General features: G+C 45.9%; 1 protein-coding gene across 1 annotated transcript in view; it reads right to left on the bottom strand.

Moving 5' to 3' along the window:
- Nucleotides 1-1165: 1165 nt before the first annotated feature.
- tspan7 (tetraspanin 7) overlaps nucleotides 1166-27543 on the bottom strand; it is a 31965-nt gene continuing 5587 nt past the window's right edge. Inside the window, exons 2-8 of the mRNA XM_018729466.2 lie at nucleotides 9574-9762; nucleotides 6843-6917; nucleotides 6527-6622; nucleotides 6251-6406; nucleotides 5890-5973; nucleotides 4783-4865; nucleotides 1166-3223 (exon numbers count right to left, since the gene is read on the bottom strand). Of these exons, the coding sequence (XP_018584982.1) occupies nucleotides 4797-4865; nucleotides 5890-5973; nucleotides 6251-6406; nucleotides 6527-6622; nucleotides 6843-6917; nucleotides 9574-9762 (669 nt within the window). The 3' untranslated portion in view covers nucleotides 1166-3223; nucleotides 4783-4796. The remainder of the gene's footprint in view (nucleotides 3224-4782; nucleotides 4866-5889; nucleotides 5974-6250; nucleotides 6407-6526; nucleotides 6623-6842; nucleotides 6918-9573; nucleotides 9763-27543) is intronic.

Raw genomic sequence — 27543 nt, 5'->3', positions numbered from 1 at the left:
TTGTGCTCGAGTCTCAGAGGATGACCCAACACACAGCTCTGCCGCACCCTCTGAACGTTGTGTACTGATAGATCCTGCTATACCTTGATCCACAGATGTGAATTCCTCCTTCACCGTGCCCATGTCTCATGTGGGAGACGCCGACCTGGCACCACCCCGTCTCCCAGACTGACTGCGGCACCAACGTGAGAAAATTCAAAAATTGAAATTTCCAACTCCGCATCACTCCAACAAAGTCCACATTTGGAACAGAAGGAAGAACAATGCATTTTATTTTTATTTAATCATAGTTCACATTTAATTTTCTTTTCCCTAAATTATAAATAAATTCAGAAATTAAAGCTTTTTTTATAGTTGCATATTTTTAAAGGTTTTCTGGGTCTGTGTGGTAACAGTGAGCCATTTGCACGAATGGTCAATATGAAGAGGCCAGTGTATATAAAATCAGTTTATAGAATTTATAATGATTTAGTAAAGTAAATGGATAGTGTGTGGACTGGCTTGAGGAAGTTGCAGGCTACATGTCCCACCTAAATAAGTGAATAAATAGACAACTCAAGCACAGTGATGCATAACAATGGATTCAAACAGGTGATTATGCAGGGGAATCTTTAATCTTTATATGTTTCACTGAAGGAGAGTGTTACACAAGATTTGCTAGCATGTTTGTTTTAGGGAAATCTGTGCTAAAATTACTAATTAACAAAACACCACTTGTGTCAAAATTTGATTCTCATACTCAGAAGGCCTTTGGATTCTCTGAGGTGTCTGTTGGCAGGATTCTACCCTTGGTCCTCAACAATCTGAATGTTCATAGTTTAGATCTCACTCCTATTGTGTTGCACTTGCTCAAGGTACTTACTCTGAACTAATGTAGTAAAAATACCCTGCAGTATAGTGGCAAATCACACTTGACTGAAGTTGAAAGTTGCCTTGAACAAAGAAGTCAGCTATAAATAACGACTAATAATGCTGAGACATAGAGCACGTAGAAACCAACGAGGAAAGTTGTGATGACCATTTAATATTACAGAGATCACAAATGTTTACAATATCAACATACTTTGTTGGCATGCTAGCTGGTGCTTAGTTTTAAAAAGTTTAATTTGTTCAGATTTGTACAAAGTTAATTTATTTGTTCAGCTTTGGATCGTTTGATTTGTCACCTTTACACTGTGTTTTTCTAGACCGACTTCTAATATTGATCCAGCTACATACATGGGGCAGCGGCGACTGCCATAACAACGTCAAAACAAGGCAATAAACACATACACAAAGATACAAAGGGTCGCTTGATGAGCCTCAAGGCCCGAGTTACTCACATCACATGTTTGTAAATAATTTACGCCGTCAGTGACTTCGGTGTTCTCTCCACTTCCTCCCCAGGTCTCAAAAGCCACATGGCTACCCTACAGGCTCAGTAGTATTGCTCCTAGTGTCAGGTCTTTTGTTGCTATGTACTGTATAAATATTCAATAAGACACCAGCCAAACAGGATACTCATTTTTTAATTTTTCACAGTTTTAGGGGTCCGTATGCCCGTATGTATTCCATGTCATGTAGCGGGTAAATCTGTTCAACTACATTAAACCAGTTTCTTGATCCACCCTATCAGTTAAATATAAGATTTTTTCATAAGTTCACACTAGTGGTTGATATGGTACAGTGCCTAGTCTAAGCTCCCTGTAGTTCTCCCCTTTTCTATATGTCTTCAGATGAATACTTATTAACATAATGGAGCAATAAATGTCACAGCAGCCATTGTAAACTCCTCTTGATGGTCAGCCTGGCACTTGTATACATCACTTCCCTTGAAGGGCATGAAACAAAGTTGCGTATCCAGAACACAGGCTAAATGCACAGGGAAAAATGGAGACAGCTCTCACTGTCTAGGGGTGTTTTGGGGTGTTTCAGGGTGTTTCCTGTCTGCCCAGCTCCTGCTGAGCTAAAACTTGCATCATTTGAAGGACTCAGACAAGTTGAACAAAATTCCAGAGCTTTTTTACTTTGCAGTGGAATTCTTGGCATACGTACATTTTATTAAAGCATTGAAAATGTTGATGGCTTTAATACGCCACCTTTTCGTCTTTATTAAAAGTGACATAAGTTCTCTCTCACGTCAAATCCACGCCTTAGCAACAGAGTTCTGGCAATGACACTGTAGCACTGACTGTCACCTCCATAAGGCTCCTGTCACTTGAGAAACATGATGAAGTAGAGAGCGAGGGCACTCTTTGTTGCCATCATCAATAAGCACTTCTCGGGTGATCAACCCGGGCATGCCGTGATAATGTACAGGCAGTTTACGGTCTCACACTTTGGTGAAACAGAGTGAAATTGGGTACAAGTTCTGTCTCACTCCAGATCTGAACTGCAGTTTGGCAGTCAGGCTGCACTTGTGTACAAATGTGTGTACAAACCCAACATTTGCAATTTTCATCCTACCTAAGCCACATTTAAAGAAAGAAAATCGTAGGAAATATTTGAAGGCACTGGGGTGGAGTGGCAGAGAACACCAAGTACAGACCCATGTGAACAAAGACAACTCCCAGTTAAAAAAACAGCAACACAAACACATCAACAGAAAGCAACTTGCACCAGTTCATATTAAGCAAGATTAAGTTTTTTAACAGGATACTGAATTGTACTCCTTATAGCAGCAAAAAGCAGATGCAATATATGTCAATAAGAAAAAAGGCTGTAGATTACCATCCAGGATTATGAAGCTCTTCAAATATTGGTTCTTTAAAATGGAGTTCATCCTTTCAATTTTCAAGTATATCAATATATCATCACATTAATTTCTATTTCGGGCTGCAAAATTTAGTGGATGGAAAATATCTGTGTGTGACACATATTGTTTTCCATTTTAATAGAAATACACTTAATACTTTACAGAGGATCAGGCAGACTCTAGCAGTCCCTGTTCTACATGCATTCGGCAATGGAGAAAGTGGGACCAGACCTTGTAGTGAGTTCAGCAGGAGCACTAGGAGTGCTTAACTAGAGTTACAGCCCTGAAAAAAGCTCGGGTTTTTATGGCACAACTTGCAAGTTAAGGAATGATACACATGAGTAAGTTACTGAGACGAGAGAGAGAGAGAGAGAGAGAGAAAGAAAAGGAACAGGTAAAAAGTACAGGGAATCAAGAATGGAGTGTGCTAGCATTCCGGGGCTGTCTCCCCCGACGTCTCAAGGTGACATTTGCCGTCTCTTTCGCCTTCTGAAAAAGAACAATAAACAGGATGATGGCGTAGAAGTACACGGCGTCCCCTATGATGTCGGAGGGCTCGCCGCTTGTCGTTACTCACACAAACACCGTACCCAGGCAGCGTGCGCTCAGCGGATTGTGCCACCTTACACTCTGAGACAAAGTCCGGGTCTCCTGCGTGCAGAATCGAAACCACGCGCCTGGAGTGGCTCCAACACGGCCAGCTTCTACTGCACCTTTGCAGCAGCTGCATTTTACTTTTATCTTTAAACTACTGTCAAGGTCAAATTGTAGTTTTTTTTTTCCATACTTGAGAGTGAAGTCTGAAATATGGGCATTATTCTAGGATGCAGAAGCATCTCTTCACATCCTTCTCCGTCAAATAATCACGTGGTGTACGTCTACGTGAGGGCTACCTTCATGACGTTCACCCGCAGCGCTCCTCTCCCATTTGACGCCCCCCCAACCCCACCCCACCCCACTTCAAGCCATTTTAACTGGGGAGGCTGGGAGGAGGTGGGATGGGGAGCGCGGAAGGACGCTTTCAAGCATTATCTGGCCAAGCAGCCGGCGCCGACAGAACAGAATAAATGGAAGAGTTAATTGAGAAGCTGGCAGTTTCATTCATAATCCCGAACAGCGCCATCGGGGCTGGGTAATTAGACGGGCCGGAAGGAAGGTGTTAACATGTGATAAGTGCGCAATTGTGAGCAATCTATGTTTGTGCTTCTCTGTGTGTGCGTGTGTATTTTTATCTGTCAGTCCTGAGATGCTGGACCCCAAGAAGCAATCTCCCCCATCACCCCGAGGCGGTATCGCTCCTAAGAAGCAAAGACCCATCCAACACACACACGCAGATGCAAACCCTCTGTGCCTTGCAGACAGCTCGAGGTTGCTCTAACGAATTCCCTGTCTGATGGTATTTCCCTCTCTCGTCATCATGAGTCCAATCTCCACATCAGAGGAGCGTGCGCTGGCTCTGCTCTCCCTCTCTCTGCTCGCCCCCTTCACTCTCAATTCAGCTCAACAGCAACCACTTGATTAGCACGGTGAAACCACACGTTTCAGACCGCGTACGCGACGCAGGGAAAAGACAGTTATAAAACATTTAATGTCAGTGATGAATTATTTTACATTATTAGTGTCTTCTGAGCTCTTCATCTGCCCCGTAGGTGAATGCGAGATCCCAGGCTGTGTTTCCTCTCTCCGTCTCTCTTGCTTTTCCATTTCCCTGATTGCAGATGCTTCCTGTCTGTCGAGACCTTGCTACTTTCCCGGACTCAAAACAGGTCTCCTACTCTACGAACCCATAAGGCCTCCTGACGAATATTCTACAAACCCGTGTAGGTGCAGGACGTGAGGAATTTATGCTCACGAGCTGCATACAGACTGGGTGCTCAAAAGAGTCACGTGGGAGTCTTGTGAAAGCCGGCTACATGCGGTCCCATGGCATGCGGTCAAAAAATGTGTGGTGCTGGGGGAATGTGTGCGAGCCTCCACCCATCTGCATCAGACTGTCAGTGAAACCATCAGAATTAACGCCTAACAAAGAGAGGAAATGTGAGACTCACCTGCGCCTTCGCTGCTACACCATTTCATACTGATTAGCAGTGATAAACCGAGACAGACAGCAGGCGAGCAGCATGCCGATCAGCTGTGGGGAAGGACGGCATGAGAGAGATATGATGAGGGACAGAGAAACACGAAGCGAGGGAGAGGAAGGCAAAACGGCCATTATTTGACCAACACAGGGGCACAGACTGCAATACAAGCTTTCGCAACCCCACACGCGTCACCTTGCAGGCCACAAAAAGGCAGCACCTGGCATTAACAGCAATCTGTTGAGTCAAACTCTGTACATGAAACAAACCAGAGATCTTTGGAACTATTAGAAAACGCAGCGTTGCACGTTTCCTGGTTACAGACACCTCCCTCAGTCGCAAGAAAATTACATTTGTCCACCCTAATTAAGGCAACTGTACTTCTGACCTTTGCGGCTTTAGAAACCCCTTCAGTGCGTCATTAGCGGAAGAGAAGCGGAGGGCAACTTTAATTCCTTTGACATTCTTTTTAATTGCAGCAGCGACCTCTGTCCCAGCAGAGCAGCTCGACAGCACTCGCAAGAGGGGATTTGGCACGTTAGGACAAGTGTCATTGATCTCGCTACCCTCCTTTTCCCCAGTAACGTTACCTGCTCCACATCTGCTGGCAGGCTGTCAAATGAATCAGGCATTTTGCACCTAGAGCCGCGACAGGGACGTGGGGGGAGGGCGCGCTCCGTGTACCGAGAGTGAGCGATGGACACTCTGAGGGCACGAGACCAGCTTGCTACTGGGGACGACCAGCAAGTGGTCAACAGATCACAAGGAGGAGGGACAAAGGAAAGAGCAGCTTCACTCGTGAGTCCTGTATGACCTGAGAAGGATTTCTTTTAATACTCAGTAGCCACTGATGATTTACATTACTCCACATTATTCGAAGCTATATTAGAGATGTATTTTTCATGTATATTTTTTCAACAAAAGGCTTCATTCCATGAACAAATGTTGCTACGCTTTACTTGTACCACACTAATTCTCAGAATGCCACCGGACTACTATCATATACTGTCTTCTGCAGGATCCCTCATGTGTTCTTGCCGGTCTGCCTTCCTTGGGCACCTGGCACAAGTGGCGTACCTGTGAGAATGCGATGCCGAATGCCACTCCTGCGATGATGCCCATATTGGTTTCAATGAAGGAGGTCACCAGCTCATAGCAACCCTGAAGAAAGAGGTTTGGGACCTGATATTTTTCTACAGGTATGCCACGTGAGGGGATTTTACCAATGTTAAGAACAGACTTTAAATACATACGTACATACACACAAATGGCAATAATCCAAGGTTACAGAGGGTTTTCAACATCAAAAAGGTTTTGCCTTTGGCATTTCATTTATTATTTATAATGAATATCAAACATCTTTTGCAGACTTTACAATCCTGAAGATTGAAAGAGCTTTTGTGTTTTAGGTAAAGCATGGGATACTCCTGTAACAGACCTGTTGATACACCTTGCTGGGGGCGATGGTGGCGTTGCGGAGGTCCTGGGGACTGCAGTCGGAGAGGTTGGCGCAGCAGCTGGGTGGGATGCCGTTGGCCGGGTAGTAAACGCTGGTGAACCAGCTGGTGTAGTTCAGCACTCCGCAGCACCGCAGCTGGGTGAGGGCAAACAGTGCATGTGTGGGTGTGAGGGCAAATCCAGTCATTCACATGCACTGTTCAGGATCACACTGCTGTGCACTGAACTCCCATTACATGTCCCACAGGAGACTCACACTGCGCTGCACATTGTCGACTGCCTGGCTCCTCTCGTCCTCGGTGTTATAGTTCTGCACCGCATCGGTGTACGTCCGCAGGAAGGTTCCTTTTATCTACGGAAAGAGAGTTGCAGGGCTGGGGCTTCACCACACAAGGCACTTCGAACCCACACCCAAGCACTACATCTGCGCCCCTAGAGTGAGCGGTTTGCCTTTGTTGGTCTACCTCTGTTCCAGAAGCTTCGTGAGCCACTGCTGTGAGCAGAGGATGTGTGGTAAGACCCACAGTCATGTTTCTGTCTGCGTTACTGCCACATGATGCAAAGGTACTCACTTCATGACGAAAAACAAAGCCGGAGATGCCTGCCACCAGCTCTGCGAGGAAGACCAGCGACAGAAACATGGCGTACTGTGGACAGGGACAAAGGGAGAGCATGTTACACCCGTGAGTCTCTTACACTACATACCATTGATGGAACCATAAAACACTTCTAATTCACCCATAAAGTTACCTCTACGTTTACAGTACAATAGCTATCAAAAGTTTGAGTACACTTGTTGGAAAACAGCTAATATGTCTTGCATTTATTTATTTAGCTGACACTTTTCTCCAAAGCAACTTACAATGTTAAGGTTACACTTATTTACCCATTTACACAGGTGGGTAATTTTACTGGAACAATTTAGAGTAAGAACCTTGCTCAAGGGTACTACAGCTGGAGGTAAGGCTCAAACCTGCAACCTTGGGGTCCAAAGGCATTTGCTCTAACCACTACACTACCAGATGTCTTCATACTGTCACGTCCATGCCTGCACCTCAGTCGACAGCAGCTGACTCCAGTCAAGCACCTGACTCACCATTTAAAAGACCCTCCTCAGCTCCCATACCTTTGCAGAATCTCGTTAGAGACACCCGTCCTCCTTCGCGACGTCCAGTCCACACACAACCCTTGTTCCCAGTTTCCATCCTCCGGTTTTCGACCCCTTGCTTCGTTCCCCGACCACGTCCACGGATCTTTGCTCCAACTTTGACCGCCGATCGGCTGACCCTTCGCTTCGTCCCCTGACCACGCCCATGGATCCTCGCTCTGACTCCGACCGCTGATCGACCGACCCTCCGCCCATCCCCGACACCGAGACCTTGCCTGAGCCCTCGAGTCCAGACGAACGACCCCGCACTTGGGTCCAACCGTTCCGGCTCCCTCGGTTCTGCGTGACACATAGCTCCTATGCAGCAGTTCTCAGAGATATAGGATACGTGTGGGCAGCTGATAGAATAGTGATTAGAGCTGCTGCCTTTGGATCCATAGATCGCAGATTTAAATCTCACTTCCAGCTGTAGTACCCTTGAGCAAGGTACTCACCTTAAATTCCTCCAGTAAAATTTCCTGGCTATAAAAATGGGCAAATAAATGTAAATAGATTAACACTGTAAGTTGCTTTGGAGAAAAGTGTCCAGTAAATGTAAATGTGGGTTCCTTAGCTTTCACTCTTCCGTTCGGTTTGTCCCATACAGCTATTGCCCATGTGCAGTCAACTTTCTTCTGGTACTGCACCTCTACTCCTGCTCCACGGTGTGTCTTTTACAATGGGAACAGACTTCACAGCTGCCTGTACCAAAGCTTCTTTTGTAGAACGGTCCCTCTAACTCCTTATTTGGTCTGTGCTTTGTACGAGTATGCGTGTATATGTCGAAGGCGCTGGAGAGCGCACTGCTGTAGCAGAGTGTGATGAGTAAGGACCTGAGCTTAATGACTATTTATTTTCATTTCATTGCCACCTGCTACTTCTCTGTTGAATATTTGAAAAACAGGACAGTCTACTTACATAAAGAGCCGGGAGGGAGGGAAAAGAGAGTAAAACAAACATAAGAGCGAGAGAAAGGCAGTAATGAGAGGAATATGTTTAGGAGACATCAGAGAAAGAGTGAGAGGGACGCAGAGAGAGGGAAAATCTGACTGTGCTGATAATCTCAGGTGTTGCCTGCAAAGGATCGTGAAGGACCATTCCGGTTCACTCTACTGGGCCCTACTGCCCTTTGCCCCCCCCCCCCCGCGGTGGAGAACCGGGATGGCCCTTGCAGCAGCATTGCGTGTGATGTCCTAATGGCACCGTGAAAAATTCTGAGCTGTCTCCTCCTCTTGAACAGAGGAGATGCGGTATCGCAGCACCGCTCTGTCGAGGTAATGGTGTCAGCGTTGCCCGGCTCGGCCCCATTTACCGTAAGACCGAAGGCCAATGCAGGCCAGCGCTGCAGTGTGAAGGTCAGCAGAGGCAGTGGAGCGTGTCCTGAGCACCAGCTGCTGGAGGACACACGCACTTCCGAATGGGTGTATCTATTTTCTGAATGCTCTTTTCATTTTATTATTCTTAAAGCATTTGTGAAATTATTGACTAGCTATTGCAAGTGGTACATTCATTTTTTCATTCATTACCAGTAACTGCCAGTTCAGCGCAGGGTTGTGGTGCTTTTCTTGAAAGCAAAGGGCGTGAGGCGGCGTACGCTTTCGATCCATACCAGTCCATCACTCGCCCACCTCTCACACGCGCGCACACATGCGCACGCACACACACTCAATTCAGAATCAGTGATTCACCTGAAAGATCTTTGGAATGTGGGAGGAAACTGGAGCACCCAGAGGAAATCCACGTGAACAATGTGGTGAACATGCAGATTGATCTGGATTCAAACCCACACGTGGCAGCACAGCCCAAGAGCTTGAGGCATCAGTGCCACCTGCTCTGCCACTGTACTGCCCATAGTACAGCCATGTAAACTCTACTATGAGTCAAGGCTATCCAATGACAGCTGGCTACTTCTTTGCGTTATGGAGAGGCCTCCATCCTAACTCATGCGCAGGGCTGCATCACGTGGGTGGAACATCACAGTGGAAAGACAGAGAAAACACTATGATGAGTACATAACTCATAACCAGAACAGTGTGAGTGCAGACATTTGGCAGGAAATGGATGTTATCTTGAGAAAAAGTTGTTTATTTGGACCAGCGGAGCCAACTAGGCAGTAGATGGTTTGCTTACGTGTCACCCTCCCCCGTGTCACTCACCAGCTTGAGCATCCATGGGCTCCCGCGGCAGGTGGCAAAGCAGCCGAACAGGCCGAAGACGATGATGGTGGTGCCGGTGCCGATAAGCACGTACGGGGCGTTGGTGGAGTTGTCAGCGATGAGGGAGATGTATGGTCCGAGCATCAGCTTTCCCCATACTCCCACAGCGAGGAGGATGGCCCCAGTGATCTGCAGACAGATAAGAAAGAGAGGCGTGAGCACCGCTGCTCCTCCCGCAACCCGAAGCATCAGGGGACTCTGGTCCGAACACCACGTACCCGGTTCTCATGGACTCGACCGGCAATACGACGACTTTGCTCTAACTTGTTAGCACAGTGACCAGGCGCTGTGGAAAGCGTTATAAAAGTAAGTATGTAAAGGGCTGGATTTCCACAGCAGCAGCACAGCGTAAAGGACGTGGACTCATATCTTCAGTTCAGCCTGGCCCAAAGCCTCACGAGCTGAGAGCGGCACTTACAGTGGCTTATGGTATACCGGAAGCCTTACAGTTCCATATAGTGAAGAACAGCGGCACAAAGAAGAGTACGCCGCCATCCTGTTCGCTGTCGACTGTGCGAGACGAGTTGCCGTGTTCTCCGGACGCAGCAGTTGATCCTTTAACGCCCTCCGGTGGACAACGAATGACACTTCAGGAAAACGTCAACATGCCCAGTGAATTATTTAAAATAGACAGCAAGTGAGCACAGTGTTTAAAAAAACAGCACTTAATGGCACACTTCAAATACCTTTGCACGTGTACGTGCTTCTATTTTAAATCGATATGCTTATAATAACGAGTAGGAGCCATGAGGTGTGATGTGCGTACTTTCGTGTGCTGACAGCATTGCAGTGATGTGACCAGAGCGCTGTCACTTACAGTATGTCCGCTACTACGAACGTGTTCCTCTGGGAAGCAAAGAGCACGGTAAACAGAGAAAACAAGGGCCATGCCCGTGTTTTCGGCTGTACGGGAGAAAAAAAAAATGACGTAGCGTTTATCCCGATGTAAGCCTGCATTACATAACCACTCCAGAGCATCCCCCCGTTTTCCAGCGAATGGTTTGTCCTCTCGCTGCCAGGGTTCCATTCACCCGGTTGCCTTACTAATTGCCTGAGAGGTGGGGCTGGGCGTAATGTAATGGCGCTCGTGCGGAATGCGGTAAAGATACAGGGTGAAATGCCCGACTACCCTAAAGCCGTGAGAATCGGATCTCTTATAATACAAATATTATGATGTTTTCGCTGCAGGCTGATTTCAGTAATTCTGGGTAGTGTAATAAACTGCCACGTCTTTGAACACAGAAAATGCGGGATTCTTCTTCATGTACGATGACACCCGGCCCTGGCCGTACCCCTTTACCCCGGTCGGGTAAGCTTGTCTCTGAATATGAAAACTGTGGCTGAAAGCCACTACAGCCAACAGGGGGCAGCATGGCCTGCATGAGAACAAATACCGATGCCAACCGGAGCCAAGAAGACATCGGGTAGATGCAGCGGGCTGCCTGCTGCCTCCGGAGCAATAACTATTGGAGAAAAGGAGTGATTGTCACTTGTACCGATAACGTAGGATCCTTTAAAAACCAGTTTCCCGACAGTTACTCCCCCCGCTGCTCCTGTGCCTGTGATCTGTAACCGATCCATAATCCGTAGCGCAAATCTGTGATCTTAAACACTTGCTGCTGTCATTCCAGTGAGATAGCCAGGGTTGTCGGTACGACTCTATTATCGCGTAAGCCTTTCAGTGGCAGAGCCGAACAGCTTTTCGGTGCTGGACGGGAGGCCCTGCCCCCACTCGTGATTTACGTCCACATTAGAACGAGGCTTTTCACCTGCCAATCGCGAGTCATCCGTCACGCGCCGACAAACAGGCGTACGGACCGTACGGTCCCGACCGCACTTTGCTGTCGCTCGCTGAGCTGTGGTGGTCACGTTGCCGTTACTAACTTGAACGGGGTCGCGTGCAGCGCTCTGAGTGTAGCGGCTAGCTCTGCCTTACTTCGCTGAATGCTGGGATTTTAATTTCAAAGGAGATTAGGCCTGAAATCCCTTACTGTGCAGAAAGAACTAATTCTACGGCTGTCATTAAGAAGCTTTTTGTCTTCCGAGACCTCTACTTGGCGGAGTGTGCCGCCATTAATGGCTACCATGCTGGTTATTAGAATTACAGCAGGCACCATTAGTACCCCATTAAGCTTTGTAGCAGCACCCGCAAAACCATTTTACAGCTCATTTAAATGTAAAACAATAAATATTATTGACCGCAAATTCAAATGTTAACATCTTGCCGCGAATGGAATCACAGAGCCGATGTGGATGGGTGGAGTGACGGCCACCGGGCCGCGCCCCTATAACTGTGCCGAGCGGTGCCACGGCCATACCCTTGGACGTGCGCAAAGGCCAGAGCGCTACACGACCTGCTCGGCCCCTAGGCCGACGCAGTCAACGCGTGGGGTTGGAGGGAGCGTCCTCGCATATGCCCCTTCCGCATCCAGTCGCCATGACCCGCTGACACATCTTCTCACGGTCTGACACAGGAGGCCCTTAGTGCGGCACAGCGGCAGGCCACCATAATTCTCTCCTTGTTAAGACAATGCATGATCACACATCTCCATCACTCCCAATATATATACATACACACACACTTTCTGAACCGCTTATCCCATACGGGGTCGCGGGGAACCGGAGCCTACCCGGCAACACAGGTCGTAAGGCCGGAGGGGGAGGGGACACACCCAGGACGGGACGCCAGTCCGCCGCAAGGCACCCCAAGCAGGATTCGAACCCCAGACCCACCAGAGAGCAGGACTGTGGTCCAAACCACTGCGCCACCGCACCCCTTTACTCCCAATACATTTACATTTATTTATTTAGCAGATGCATAGCAACTTAAAATGATTTATCCCACGGAAGTGCCATGAAGTCTAACCTGACTCATGCACTCCGCTACCTAATCTCCCTGCTTTACTTGGGAGCCCACGGACTTCCACAGAGAAGGACAGCAGGACATGGGGTCTCGGCAGAGGGAGACTGTGGATCTTCTCCTGCAGCCATTTTCTGAGCCTTCAAACAAACATGTATTGCGTGTCACCCTTCTGGTGCAGATATCCCCTTACAAAATGGAATGCACATTTTTGCATCAGGGTGTTGAATGTAATAGGCTACGGAAGATTTTTTAAAACACCCCATGAAAGCTTAACTCCCAATCTACGATTCACAGAACTGGCAAAAGAAGGTAGGGAAGTTCACGCGACGACCCTGCTGGGGGTCTGTCATTAGAGGAAAGCGCATCATAAGCGACGGTTGCCACGACTGACTCCCACATAGCACAGATGGAGCGTACCGCAGATCAGTGGTGGGCTGGTTTGAAACCCTCAAAGCACAAACACAAAGAGGAGCAACACACAGGCTCCCTCATACATTATTCACCAAGCTGCAGGACGTTTTCAAATGGCCGTCAGCTGCCCTGCTGCTCTCACCAGCCACGGGTGAGAACCAAGCGCTTCTCTGAGCGCAGGCTTGTCCCGCGTGTGTTCTCCGACTCGCTGGACTGTGGGACGCCGGGGCAGAGCAGACGACCGCAGCACCGATGCAGCCGGAAAATCATTTGGGACGAGGGATTGTGTCAAAGCAGTAAACAAAGGCTGCTCTGTGCTGCCTGTTAGGGCTTGTACTACATTTCAGGGAGAATTCACCCAAAATCTGCTCTGTTGGCTGCGATCCTGGTATGCAGAAGCTCTTAGGTCCTGTTCTCTTCTACCCTGTCAGCTGGTTACCAGCTTGCGCGCTGCATGAAAGCACCTCTCAGCATGGCTAGCAGCGAGCCGTATGACGGAGGAGAAGGAGGGCGGGACCAGAGTGGCGTGCCACGCGTTGGTCACCGGGGATCGGCCAGCAGGCCAGCACAAGCACAAGAACAAACAGGAGAGCTGGCGGCACCTTCATTGTGCTCTAAGGGGGCTGTCACGCTATCCACATCCACACAACCGGGAACACCTGCGTCGGATCATGAGGCGCGCGGATAAAAAGGGAGCTCAAAGCGTGATAGGACGCGGAACCTTAGCTCAGCGTACCTGTCCTCAGCGTCAGTATTAGCTCTCTCCCATCCTTCATCCTTCGCCCGTGATCCCTTGTTCCTTGTCCCTCGTTCCCTTCCCGTCCTCGTTCTTCTCTTCGTCTCCTCGTTATCTTTGATCTTCGACCTGTCTCTCGGATTACGACTTCGGATTCTCCCCAGTACTACGTCTGCGCCTTGATGACCCCTTGCCAGTCCTTTTGACCACGTCCTCGGATTCTCTCTGAAGAAACCAGCCAGCGCACCGCAACTGGGTCCGGTGCCTCCACCCGAGTGGAAACCATGACAGGGGCTGCTTCTCCCCCTGTGAGCAGCGGGCTCCGGGACGGGGGGCACATGCCTCTGAATCACAAGTGAGAAGTAGCAAAGGTGCACTAAAAGGCTCTATTAGCTCACCTTTCTCTGATATCATCCAGGTGAGCCTTAAGGTACCACAACAGCACTTCTGCTGTATACATGTAGGGTCTCAAGCATGTTCCTGGGGACTACACACAAAATTAAAGTCCTGATGTGAATCCAATTCAGATGTTGTGGCAAGAGCTGAAAGTAGCTTTTTATGTTCTTTATGCTCAAAAACATAGAAATGCTGCAGGGCTAAAGCAATTCTACATGGTGGGGTGAACCAAAATTTCTCCACAGTAATGTGAGACTCTGGTCAACCGGCGCAGGAAGTACTTAGTTGCGGTCATTGCAGCTAAAGGTGCGACAATCGGTTACTGAGTGAGAACAGGTAATTACTTTTTCACAGATATGATTGCGCATTTAATTATTTTCCACACCAAGGGAACGACATAAAACAGTGGAGTTACTTTTTCTCTCTTAGGCTCCATTCATATGCTGCTAGAAGGGACAAAAATATCTCATCAAAGTAAATGTCAAAAAGCTGCAAAAATGCAGAAGATTGGACATCGGTTGAATACTTTTTCACAGCATTGCATTTGGAGGTTTTAACTCCAAACGCCTGCAATTATGTTGTTAAAGTTTATTTGCCCTGCTTTGCATTCAAGCTATAAATTACACTTAAAAAGCAACACTATATTCTATATACAGTATGCTGAGAAATACCTTATTTTTGCATATAAACTTTTCAAGGGTAGACTGAGACTTGGATTTATTTCAGGCAATTAACAAATGAGTGGAGCAATTAAGTGAGGAAAGGGGTTGGAATAAAACTTTTCAAGGGTAGACTGAGACTTGGATTTATTTCAGGCAATTAACAAATGAGTGGAGCAATTAAGTGAGGAAAGGGGTTGGAATAAAGAGCTGAAGGCACTAGGCACTCTGCAGTATGAATGGTGGACACCTGTTCTCGGTGCTCTTTAACTGCTCGCTGTCCTTGTGATGGAAAGCTACATGTGTGCTCAGATGGGCTGCTCTTGTTCTTCTTACTGCATGTGCATTACTAAAGAACTCTCCTGAGAGAACATGTTGAAGAAATGATATGCTGAGAGACTCATCCAGACCAAGGAGGCCAGCTGTGGTCATGGAAGTTCACAGTGTTAGCTGTTTACACTCTTTAGTACTGAATAACTAAAAAAGATGGACAGGATGTACCCTGACTTGCGGACCATGTTTCAGGGATGGACTCTTGCCCACTGCAACCCTACACTGGACAAGCAGTGATTGATAATGGATGGATGGAGGTTATTATTTGAGTACTAACTATTCACCTGTTGTTTCAGGTGCAGATGACCACAATAAAAATAAAAACGTTTTCTATAAACCTACCAAAATGTGGCTTGTCACCCTAGTAGAGAGTCTGGCCTTCAGTGAATTATTAATTAGTCAACTGAGCTTTACAGGGCAGAGAGTTGAGTAATTAACATGTAATTTAAGTAAATACAGGGCTGAATATTGACCTGTGATGGAAGAACAGATGCAAGTGAGGGACCCACTATGTTAAACGGTAGGTGATTTCATTTTGTCTTCAAAATGAGTTTTATGAAAGGTGTCCGAAGTGCAGGAGTTAAACAGTCATATGGTTCATCTCATTGATTCCACATTCAGGCCCTCATCGCTGTGTCTGTTAGACAGAGACAAGCTATTAATATGCATCATGATACTGTGGGTATCAAAAGATACACGGTTGTTGAGAAAGGTAACATTCTTCTGTTAATAACTGGAATCATGTCAAGGAAACTGACATGTTTATTATTTATTTGAGTGATATTTAATGAAGTCATCCATCACCTTGACAAATGAATTAACCACCTTATGGTTGCATGAAAACACTGAGCTCTGTACAGAAAACTAGATATACAAGATGCTTCCTTGACATTAAACCATCTAAAAGCCATTTGTGTAGGTTCATTTACTTCTTTTGCTATTTAACACATCCAAAATGACTTATTACATTTACACAGCTAAATATTTCACTGGAAATATTCAGGGTAAGTACCTTGTTCAGTGATACTGCAGCAACGTAATTACAGATTACAAGTCCGTCGTAATAGGAGAAACAGATCAACATCTTATGGGGAGAAGAAATAAAGGCAGATTGGAAAATGTGAAATAAAACACTTGTAAAAACACATTGACTTACACCCACAATAACAGACAGGTGGCCTTTAGGCAGCCAGTTAAGAAGTGGCCTTCTCGGTGTAACATCCACACGTCAACAGCAAGTGGATCACAGCCCGCTGCATGAAATTCTGTCACATTTGTCAACGGACTGTTGTGTCTCAAGAACGTCTGTCTTTCTCAGTCTAAACATTGACATAAAACAGTCCACACCAATAAGGAAAGAGCAAATGTACATATAAATTCATAAAACTGCATAATTTCATAAGATCAGGATTAAGATGTTCCTCTTCTGTATTTCTTGTATGTCGCTGGTGTCACAGAGTGAAAAGGAGTTTTTTTGCAGCAGGCAGCATAACACTTGAAGTTGTAACCTTGCGATCAAAGCACCCGACTTTGAATGTCTGCTCCTGCTGAAGTTCCCTTGGGCAAGGTACTTTGAACTGCTCCACTTAAAATTACCCAGCTCTACTAATGGGTAAATCACTGTAAGACAGCATACTAATCTAACGCTCTAAGTCATCTTAGACAAAGTCATCAGCCACATAAGAGTAATGACAAATGACCAAAGAGATGATACACTGTATGGATTCACATTTGTTGTGTCCATATTATACGTAGAAAATTCTAATCTTTGACAGCATAGCTAAATCACGTAGTGGAAGGTGACTTACATCAGGAGCATTGCCAAACACTACTCAGTACAAAAGAACAAACTGTGCTTTCCATCGGATGAAGAAACAATGCAGACCTGATACCAGATTCAATATGGGGTGAAGAATTTGCATAACTGATTTTTTGGTGGGGTGGTGCCCAGAGTATGTACATTTGGGAAAGGAAACAAGCAGACATATTAGATAAAGAAGTGATGCAGGTGGGGGACACGCATCTCGGCACGTATGTAAAGAGGGTGATGAAAACAAAGAGTGATGTCATGTGAAAGACTCACATGTTATCTGCAAGGCTGAGGTTGCCTATAGAGGCTTCTATAAAATTAGCTTAAAGTTTCACCCATGTATTCATGATACTACTGGAATGATTCAGTTTAAGTACCTCTGTCAAACATAAAACAGCAGGTTCCAGCCCAGGATTTGAACCAGCAACCTTCAGTTTAAAAGTAGAAGGTAAGGAGGTCCAGTGGAAAGTTCCTGGCTGCAAACTCTACCTCTCCAACTGTTACCCTTCTTCTTCTTCAAAAAAATCACACCTATATGTAGACATCAGCTAAAAACTCTCAAACTGGGGGACAACAGGTAGTGCTGCACCCCTGCACTCAAAGGACCAAGGCTGAAATCTCACCTCCTGTGGCTGTACCCTTGAGCTAGGTATTTATCCTAAATTGATACAGTATAAATGGGTAAATCATTGCAAATAATGTTGGTCACTAGTAACTTAAAAAAGCAAATGTACACACAGACAGGAAAGTAACAGTAGACACACGAAGTCCATGACCGTTTATCCCAAGCAGGGTCACGATGGACTGGAGCCTAGCCTGGCAATGCAGGGCATGAGGCTGGGGCCACACCCAGGATGGGATGCTAGTCCACTGCAAGGCACCCCAAGCAAGACTTGAACCCAGACCCACCACATACCAGGCCCTATCCAAACTTGCTGAGCCACCACATCCCCCCACATACTGTACATAACCCTCAGAATGCAGTAGTGCATTATAAACATACCCACTCACTCAAAGTAGGTTTGTTTACACTGGCAGTGCTTGTGGTGAGGGTAATATGGTTAGCATTACTGCCTTGAACTCCACAGACCTAGATTGAAGCCCCTCCTAGTGATTTAGTACCTTTGTACTACATTTACTAAACCTTTGTACTGTATTCAGGTACATAGCCTGAATTTACACTGCAAAACTTACCCACCTAAACAAATGGGTAAAATCAGTGCAAGTTGCTTAACACTGTAAGTCACTTTGGAGTGAAGCATCAGCTAAATAAGTAAATTTAATGTGAGGAGACTGAATGTGCGGAGGATGCGGTGGCACAGCGGGTTTGGCCTGTGCTTGCCCTCTGGTGGGTCTGGGGTTTGAGTCCTGCTTGAGGTGCCTTGTGATGGACTGGTGTCCCATCCTGGGTGTGTTCCTCTCCCCACGCTAGCCTTGCGCCCTGTGTTGCTGGGTCAGGCTCCAGCTCGCCACCACCCTTCTTGGAACAAGCGGTTTCAGACTGTGTGTGTGGAGTCTGAATGTATGGGGTCTTTATACACACTTTGACTATGTGTGATGTCTGTTCATGGGCTGTCTGAAAGCAGTGTGGTGAGCTTTTCCTCACTGCGGCCGCAGAGCTGGAGACACATTATCTGCTTTATGGTGCTTCGTCAAGAGACACGCAGCCCCAGGCTGCCACCAGACCCATCAGCCAAAGCACATTCATTACAGCTCCTAGCGCTGACTGCCAATTGAATAGGAATTCGGAAAAATATAAATGTTTCACACATGTGGAGGAGACAACAGGGAGAAGATTGATAAAGTGAGTAGATAACACACACAAGAGGACCCACTGTCACACCCTGAAATCTGGCAGGAAAGACTGAGATCATACTGCACCTGATCATTTCACAAATCAGAATTCTCTACAAATAGGTGAACACTTGTACTTTTTTCCAATAAGACTGCTGTTGTGCAGCCAGTGCAATGTAGAAATGTGCTTTAAATGCAGTTTGTGGATTATAATCCTTTCATTCTGACTGTACAGCAGATACAACAAACCAGACGCTGTCTGTCAAATGCAGGCTGTGAACGAGGGAGCCCATCGTGCTTTGGACACGGCATGAGAGGCGCGTATTCTTTTGAAAAGACTGCAATGCTTGGAAGATGGGGAAAAGGAAGACGAGAGCCAGCGACCAGACGGATGGACCGAACAGTAACGACCGTGGACACATCCCTTTCAACCCAAAAAGGAAAAAAGGCCATTTCTAAGCGCCAAGAGTCAACATCAACTTGGCGGCACAGACAACAACATGAGTGGGACTCAGGAAGGCTTTCCACTAGCAATGCAAAGCAAACAGTCTGGTAAGGTGACACACTTCAAATACCGCAGAGCTCAACAGTGAGCGTGACACTTAATTCAGGCTCTGTCCGCTGAGGATGATTAAAAACCTCACACATTTCATGCTGGTGTCTGATGACCATCTGCAGAGCTACACAAGTGGCGCAGATTAGAGGTGGTGTGACAACACGGTGGCATTTGGTGGCATGCGGCTGCTTTCCCTACGGCAGCCGACGTGATTGGGAAAGCTGGTTCTGCACGTTCATCGGGATTGTTCCTGCAGAGATACACATTTAATATGGCCGAGGAGATCGGCGTAGATAAGCAAGCCACTTTGGGCAAAATTAGTCTACTACGTAAAGTGAACTAATAAACACTAATTGCCTCTTCGGAGAATCCACTCAGATACCGTAATCACACCAGCCAGACAAATGTTTTTCTTTAATAAAACATGACAGTCTTTTCAGAGGGAAGCATACAGACAAGATTGGCAACTAAATGTAGACATGAGGGGGTGAACATGAATAAAGCCTGTTTCCATAACAACAGCACAATCCACACTCCTTCAGTGGATGTGCAGGTACCTTCCCAGCATCCTCAGTACACTCGCTCCTCTACAGTGGTTAGCTTTACTGCTTCACTAGTTTTGTGTCAGTGCCGCACCTTCCTGCTTCTGTACCGTTTCCACGGGTCGCTTGTGACTTCCATCAGATGTCAGCGGTGCAGGCAGCTGCTGTTCTCTCCCCAGAGGGACAGATGTAGAAAGCATTCCTGGCAAATGAGATTTATTGTACCTACCCTGCAGGTGCCGCTGGCCAGCTCTATGACTGCTCCTATTGGACTGGAGCTCAGAGCTAAATGAACTAAGTGTGTGAATTAAGCAAAAATGAGACATAAGAAGTGATGAGATCAATGCATTCCCTCCTTCCTTGGTAACTCCCATGACAATCAATTCAAGTCCCTCAGTAAATAAGTGCACAATGGGCCTCGAAGGTCTAGGCTTTCTTGACTTGGTCCTCTTTCAAGATTGTGGCTATTATCGTGTGATATTGTGGCATTACTGCACACATAACACACGCTGTGCTAAAGCACAGTCCATAGTCTAGAACAATAATTCTGCGGAAACAATTAGTCGCAAACCGGTCAGGGTAATGAGATTATGGTTTGATCCAGAAAATACACCAGGCCAGGACTCAACGAAAGCCATTACCCAGTGGACTCTTTCTAATTACACACCTGGTCCCGAAGCTCCAGCAGGCGAGCGAAAGTGCGGCACAAAGCAAGAGCCGACATTCGCATCAGGTGTCTTGTTCCTACTGGCAAAGGAACAGAAGTGAACATTACCTTGTTTGATATGGCTGCACACTGAAGCCTGGTCAAGCACAGGTAGCAGTAGATGGTGGAATGGCACTTTAATTTTGTTTATTCAGGTCTCATTGGATGGCCCTGCTCTACTACTAAGGTAGAACTAGGAACTGAACCTTGCCCCAGCGAAACTGCAAGTTGTATCATTTTGATATATATATATATATATATATATATATATGTGTGCGTGTCCCCGTCCCCCTTCGGCCTTGCGTCCTGTGTTGCTGGGTTAGGCTCCGGCGTACCACGACCCCACTCGGGACCAGCAGTTGTTGATAATGGACGGATGGAGGGATGTTACCTTCCCTCCTGGTTTTCTTAGTTTTGAGAAACTGTAAACAGGGTGAGTCAGGTGAGTGGTTGAAACGATGGTTTCATAAGAGAACCTTGCTGATATTTTGTTCCTGGCCAAGTCCCTCCACCGCTGGTGGGGGGTGGTCGGTCCATTTACCTTTGCGGTTCCTCTAAAGTTAATCAAAGTTTCCCACGACTGGAACTGTTCTGATGGGGCCTTTCAGACTGCACTGTCACACAAGCATATTTATTTAAAAAAATAATAAAATGCGGCGTGGGGGGGGTGTGGTGGCGCAGTGGGTTGCACCGGCTCCTGTTCTCTGGTGGGTCTGGGGTTCGAGTCCCACTTGGGGTGCCTTGCGATGGACTGGCATCCCATCCTGGGTGTGTCCCCTCCCCTCCAGCCTTACACCGAGTTGTCGGGTTAGGCTCTGGTTCCCCGCAACCCCATATGGGACAAGCGGTTCTGAAAACGTGTGTGTGTGTGTGTGTGTGTGTGTGTGTGTGTGTCACATTTCAGCAGGTTTGGAGTAGCGATCATCAGACCCAATGTTAACTAAACTAGAGCAGCATTTAGGAGAACCCCCAACTTTCAGCATTCCCACATTTCATCACTACTGGCAATGAGCTGGATAATGAGATGGCAATTTCTCCTCCAACATGAGTCACTCATTAATCAAAGCACCAAGAAAGCGAATAGCACCAAGAGCACGCTGCCAAATGAGCCCCCCACACAGCGAATGCCAATGAGGTTCAGAGATGGAGTTTCTCCACAACAGCCAAAAAGGACTGTTTGTTCTACTAACTTTCTCATAACTAATTATTCTGAACTAATCATTCTTATCACATATGCTGACAGCACGGCTCATTTCTGAAAAATAAGAAAAGTGTGTTCGGGCTGCTATTAGGTCCGATTAAACATCAGAGAGGGTTGAAAAGAAATTTTTCATATATTTATGTGCAAAAGGTAAGGAGGTACAGTGGAAAGAGAAAGAATGACAGGGTGGAACTCAATTTCAATGAAACACTTAATTGTATTTGAAGGAACCCAATGTGGGGGGCGCGGTGGCACAGTGGGTTTGGGTGGGTCCAGCTCTGCGGTGGGTCTGGGGTTCAAGTCCCGCTGGAGGTGCCTTGCGATGGAGTGGCATCCCATCCTGGGCATGTCCCCTTCCCCTCCCCCTCTAGCCTTGCGCCCTATGTTGCCAGGTTAGGCTCCAGCTCTCCGTGACCCTGTATGGGACAAGCGGTTTATGATGATGATGGTGTGTGTGTGGAACCCAATGCAGAGGACCTGTTACTACAAAATACCACAGGGCATGTACAAAACAAAGCTCCTCTTTATTCAGCAAAACATATGAATTTAATTTGAACTGTTTCTTTTTGTGTTCATTTTTTCATTTTGTATTTCTCCGATGCCAGCTCCTACTTGAACCAAGTGCCTTACACAACACAAGAAAGTATTGTCCAGCAGCAAGTGAATTATGAGTTTTAATCAAAAGTTACCACTGTGAGCTCCACAGTCCTTTGTTGCTTTTTTTTAAACAAATGCAGTGAAGGCTGGAACAGAACAGAATCTATCTTCAGAGGTCAATTATTAATTTTTTCCTGCAGCAACACAGGCACATATATTTGGCACTCAAAAGAGAGGAAAGGCCATTTTTCACTGATGAACCTTGTGCTTTCTTCTGCTTACAAGACACAAAACTGTGTGGATTTTAAATCACTGCAGTGGCCACAGATATGATGATATATCCAATTCTCTCACACACACACACACACACACACACACACACACTACCTGAAACCACTTGTCCCAAGCGGGGTCACAGCAACCCGGAGCCTAACCCAGCAACACAGGGTGTAAGGCCGGAGGGAGAGGGGACACACCCAGGACGGGACACCAGTCTGTTGCAAGGCACCCCAAGCGGGACTTGAATCCCAGACCCACCGGAGAGCAGGCATAGGCCAAACCGGCTGCGCCACCACAATCCCCACGCATCCAATTCACTCGCTGGACAATGTCCACCTCTCAGACAGATCAAAAAAAATTACCGCAGTCCAGAATTTTTTTTCCCCATGGTGTCTAATTATAGAGTGGCTTTCATTTCCAAACCCCGTGTAAACTGGTCACCACGACAACTGATGGACTCATTCCCCTCTGATCCCGCTTGGACGTCATGAGCTCCAACTGAATGGCCTGCTTTTCAGCCACATTAAAATTCCATGGTCAGTAAGTACATAACTGCATGTATTGCTCACCTTACCCTGTCTCTGCAACATTTCTCCAGGGAAAAAGGTGTAAATTAGTCCAGAAATCAGCTAGTGGAAGAACTCAGTCCAGTGTTCAAACATTGTTACCCTTTAGGAAACTGTAAGGCAGCGATGTCAACTGAATTTTAAAGATCTTCCTGTAATGGTTTCATATCTGATGCTCAGCTGAGACAGCATCATCATCACAGACCTAAATTCTGTTAACAGAAAGTCACTGTGTTTATCTACAGCTTGTACTCAGTCTGATCTGCAGCTCTCACTGTCAGCAAACACCCTTGCTGAATGCCAAAGTAATGCTCCGCATGATGTTCCACTCAAACGCTCCCACCTTTAGCCTCAAACCAGTGGTGAGATCACATTCGAGAACCTTCATTCATCCGGGCTCTGCGACACCAAAGTGAATCCTGCTACCGTGGAAGCTTTCATGAAAATATCTCCTTCGCTGCTCCGAGAAATGTAGTGCTTTATGAAAAAGTTTCCCTGCCAATTTCATACATTTTTCAGAGCACCAGTCAATTTGCTACCAAAGAAAATTTTAACAGTGCCTGTAGAAACAGGACTGAAACCATTTTGTCTTCTCCTGCTCACTGAAGACTATCAGCAACGTAACAAAGTCCTGAACGCAGATTTAGTTGCGGATGTTTATTCAGTGTCACTTGGTCAAAAATAACAGCTCAGCTGCATACACAATTATGTACAGTATGGGCAAAGAGGACTTCAGCTGAGATTTATTTTAACAGTATTTCTCAGCAGATACATTTATTTAAAGCATCTTACATTTTTCTCATTTACTATGCAGCTGGATGGTTTACTCACTTCAGCAAGTCCCTTGTTTAAGAGTACTACAGCAGGGCCCATGATGGGGATCAACAATCTTCAGGTTACTGTTGATTAATTTAAGTGTAGTTTACTTGTTCTACATTGTCACTACTAGTGTTTTTAAGCAAGCCACATCCACACTGAGTCAGGAAGGGTGTGTGTTCATCAACACACGACCTGCTCTAATGTTCTTTGCTCTAAGTGATCCTCTCCGCTCGCTCCTGCAAATAGTGGGCTTAGTCTCTCCGTTCGGCTAATCTGCACTTTACCTAAATGAGAATGTCCTGTCAGAGGTGCGCCCACCTGCCACCATTCCCATTTACGGTAGTTTCAGACACAATCTTATCTCAGAGGAACACACTCCTTATGGGAATTAGCGGGATACAAAGACAAATCAAGGACTGTGGCTGGAGGCTACAGTTATCATGTAACTCAATCACAGCAGAAGCAGCCCCAACACCATTTTGCCATACCAGCTGGATGAACTATTTGGCTCAATGGAAAACGCTCAATCACAAAGTCCAGCTGCTGCTTTCTTCTCTTTCTTTCGCTCGACTGTGGAATTTGAGGGACGTGGTTAGAGCACCAACTACACGTCGCATTCATTATTGTTACCAAGCCATCCAAAAGCCCCCTTGTAGAGATACATTCACGTGTTAAACACAGTCTCCTTGCTCTTAACAATGGCATCTTGCTGCTCAAGACAGCGGAGTGCCAAACATGATCATTAGGCTCTCAGGCCCGCACGGCTGCCTCTTCTTCCTTGTTTACAACAACAGACTTTAAACACCACAGCTTCACATGGGAATGAAGGAGATGAAAGACAGGCCTAAGCAGAACCCTATGGGCTGACCAAGTCCCCACAGAGTGGTGGAAGGACAACAAAAATTGAGCAAGGCTGCACACTTCACTAATCCATAAATTACATGTAATTTGCTATCCTTGATTGAGGACACAGAGCAGACAAAAGAATGTGCAAAAGCTGTTTAAGTTATATTTGAGTAAAAGAACATTTACTAGTTTATGATCTGAAATCTTAACCAAAAGGTTTCTGGTGCAGGTCACAAGGACCCGATAAAATATATTTATTTTAACATTTGCAAATGACTGGATACTTTACATAAGCCATTCAGTAATGTGGGAATAAGCAGAAGAGATGCAGGAGGAGAGGAATCACAGCTTTCATATGCATCCCCAGGGTGAACACATACAGGTCCTATCTGAATGGTGACAGAACACCTTATTAGGGCTGCAAACAGGCCACCTACCCTCTGCCAGAGTATGGCAGCTTGTGACTGTTTCTCATCATCGCCGTGGTATATGAGACTTGAGTGACGGCTTTGTGAGGATAACCCATACAACCACAAAACAAAACTTCATGGCTAGAACCAACAATTCAACATGCTTTTATTGTACATGCCTTTATATGAAGACAATTCTGATCATTTAGAAGCCTATAAAGCTCTGAATCCAAGCTTAAATGTTGAAAATACTGGGATGAATGAAGAGCCACACCCAAAGTGTAGGCCATTGTACCCCTCCATTAACAATAAAGTGATGATAAAGCTCATCGCCCACTATGAAAAGTAACTGTGGCTCTCGGAGTGCAGCAGACAGATTTAAGCGCATTAGACTCCCAAAAGCACAAAGCGACCATGCTGTGACTTTTGGGTGCTTCGGCGGCCTACCCAATATCCTCGGCTGCATGCTGAGCCACTGGATCATCTGTCTGCTTGTTCCCGATCTCTACAACAGGATTTACAAAACCACGTGGCGCACCATTCTCCAAGTGAGTCTTGTGTGGCACGCTGTGCAACTCCCAGCCCTCTACATGGAGGAGATTTGCAAAACACGTTCTGCTGCAGCACTAACAGTCAGCTGGGCTTACCAAGGCATTCACTTCATTTCTGAAGATGCAGAGCCCCTCCCCTGTATGTGGAACTAAGGCTTTGCTTTTCTTAAAAACACATTTTCTACACAGGTCTAAATGTATAGCAGAACATACTTACCAAGAAGAACCAAACTGGATCAAGCACTTTGAGGATCTCACCTTTAACAATTGTAATGTATAACTCCCCTACTTTTGTTCAGCACATTCATGCTCACACAGCTGTAGAATCCAGAAGACTTGCCCCCAGAGGTGTTTCTTTGCATTTAACAAGCAGGCTGTGGGCTGCCAGTGCCAGCGGTGGCCTGACATCATGGAGATGCAGATGAACGTTCAGCACAGTGTGCCAGACCTCTCCTCCCCCGGCATTCTCTGTCTGACAGCTCACCTCAGGTCTTCTATGAATTCAGAGATCCAGTTTAGTTCATAATGAAGTCTTCTCAGCAGCAGTTTCAGCAAGGCTCATTTTCATTGCACTCTCTCAGGTCTCTTCATTTAAATTACACTGGATAAAATGCAGACTTACACAGATTATTTCAGATGTAATAGATATAACAGATTGTAAAAACTACTGATATCATCACATATACTAAATTATATATACAATTTGACATTGGGAAGCACCCACCACTTTGGGCATGTCAACTAGTTGGATTAATGCATGCAATTAAAGAAATACTATATATGTAATGCATTGACTGAAAAATGAAACTGAAAGAGCTAAAGAAGAAGTGTTATTAAAAAACATGGTGATGTTACACAGTGGTAAACACTGGACTATCGCAACTTTTTTGAAATGTGTTGTAGGCACCAGTTTCAGAATAAATGTGTATCTTCAAAAAACAACGCAGCTGATCAGGCAAAACATGAAATACCTTGTCTTTATGCTGTTTTTGTTTGAATACAAGTCAAAGTAAATTTACAGATCACTCCTTTTTGTTTTTATTAGCATTTTCTATACTGTCCCACCTTTTTTTGGAATTGGGGTTGTAAAATGCCCACAGCTCAATGGCAGAAAAAGAGACAACAAAATGTTTACCGAATTCGTATATCTTTTACAGGAAAGACCAGTTGCCTTGTACATCATTTATGCAAAGGCCTGAATGTTCACTGAGTCACAGCATAAGAAAGACAGTCTGATCAACTAATGATACAATACTAACATTGCTGTACATTTATATTAATTCTCAAATATTACAGGACACAGTCCATCCCTAGCATTTAAAAATCATCCCTTAGAAGCTCACAAAAGAATACAGATGGAAAGCCCAAATTTTACATGCCAGAATGTCTCAGTAATATTATTCAATGTAAGAGTTTATACATTCGTATGGGCCCCAGTATTGAAATGAGCCCGCTGCACTAGCCGCATCTTCAAGACCTTCCACTGACACAAGCAGCAGCAGTACACTCTAGCATAAATTAAACACAGATATTATGAAATATTTCTTGAAACAGTCAGTCAAAACTGGTTTGCTACTACCAGCCAGTTATCCTTACAAGGTGATGACCTCACTCCCAGTGGTGCAGCAGTAAAACATCTGGCTCTATAGTACTGAGAGTGAGAGATAGTTTGAGGAACTAGATGGTATCCAATACAATTCAATACCTGAGGATCAGTCAGGACCATCTATCTGCTGACATGACATTTGTCATCAAAAGGACTGTTGTCGGTTCACACAGCACCTGCATCTACAAATTTACTAAGAAACACCTTTGAATGTCTGAGTCAAATTTCT

The sequence above is a fragment of the Scleropages formosus genome, chromosome 14 (genome assembly GCF_900964775.1).
Source record: "Scleropages formosus chromosome 14, fSclFor1.1, whole genome shotgun sequence".
NCBI classification, from domain to species: domain Eukaryota; kingdom Metazoa; phylum Chordata; class Actinopteri; order Osteoglossiformes; family Osteoglossidae; genus Scleropages; species Scleropages formosus.
The sequence above is the reverse complement of the archived record's forward strand: the minus strand, read 5'-3'. Positions and strand labels throughout refer to the sequence as shown.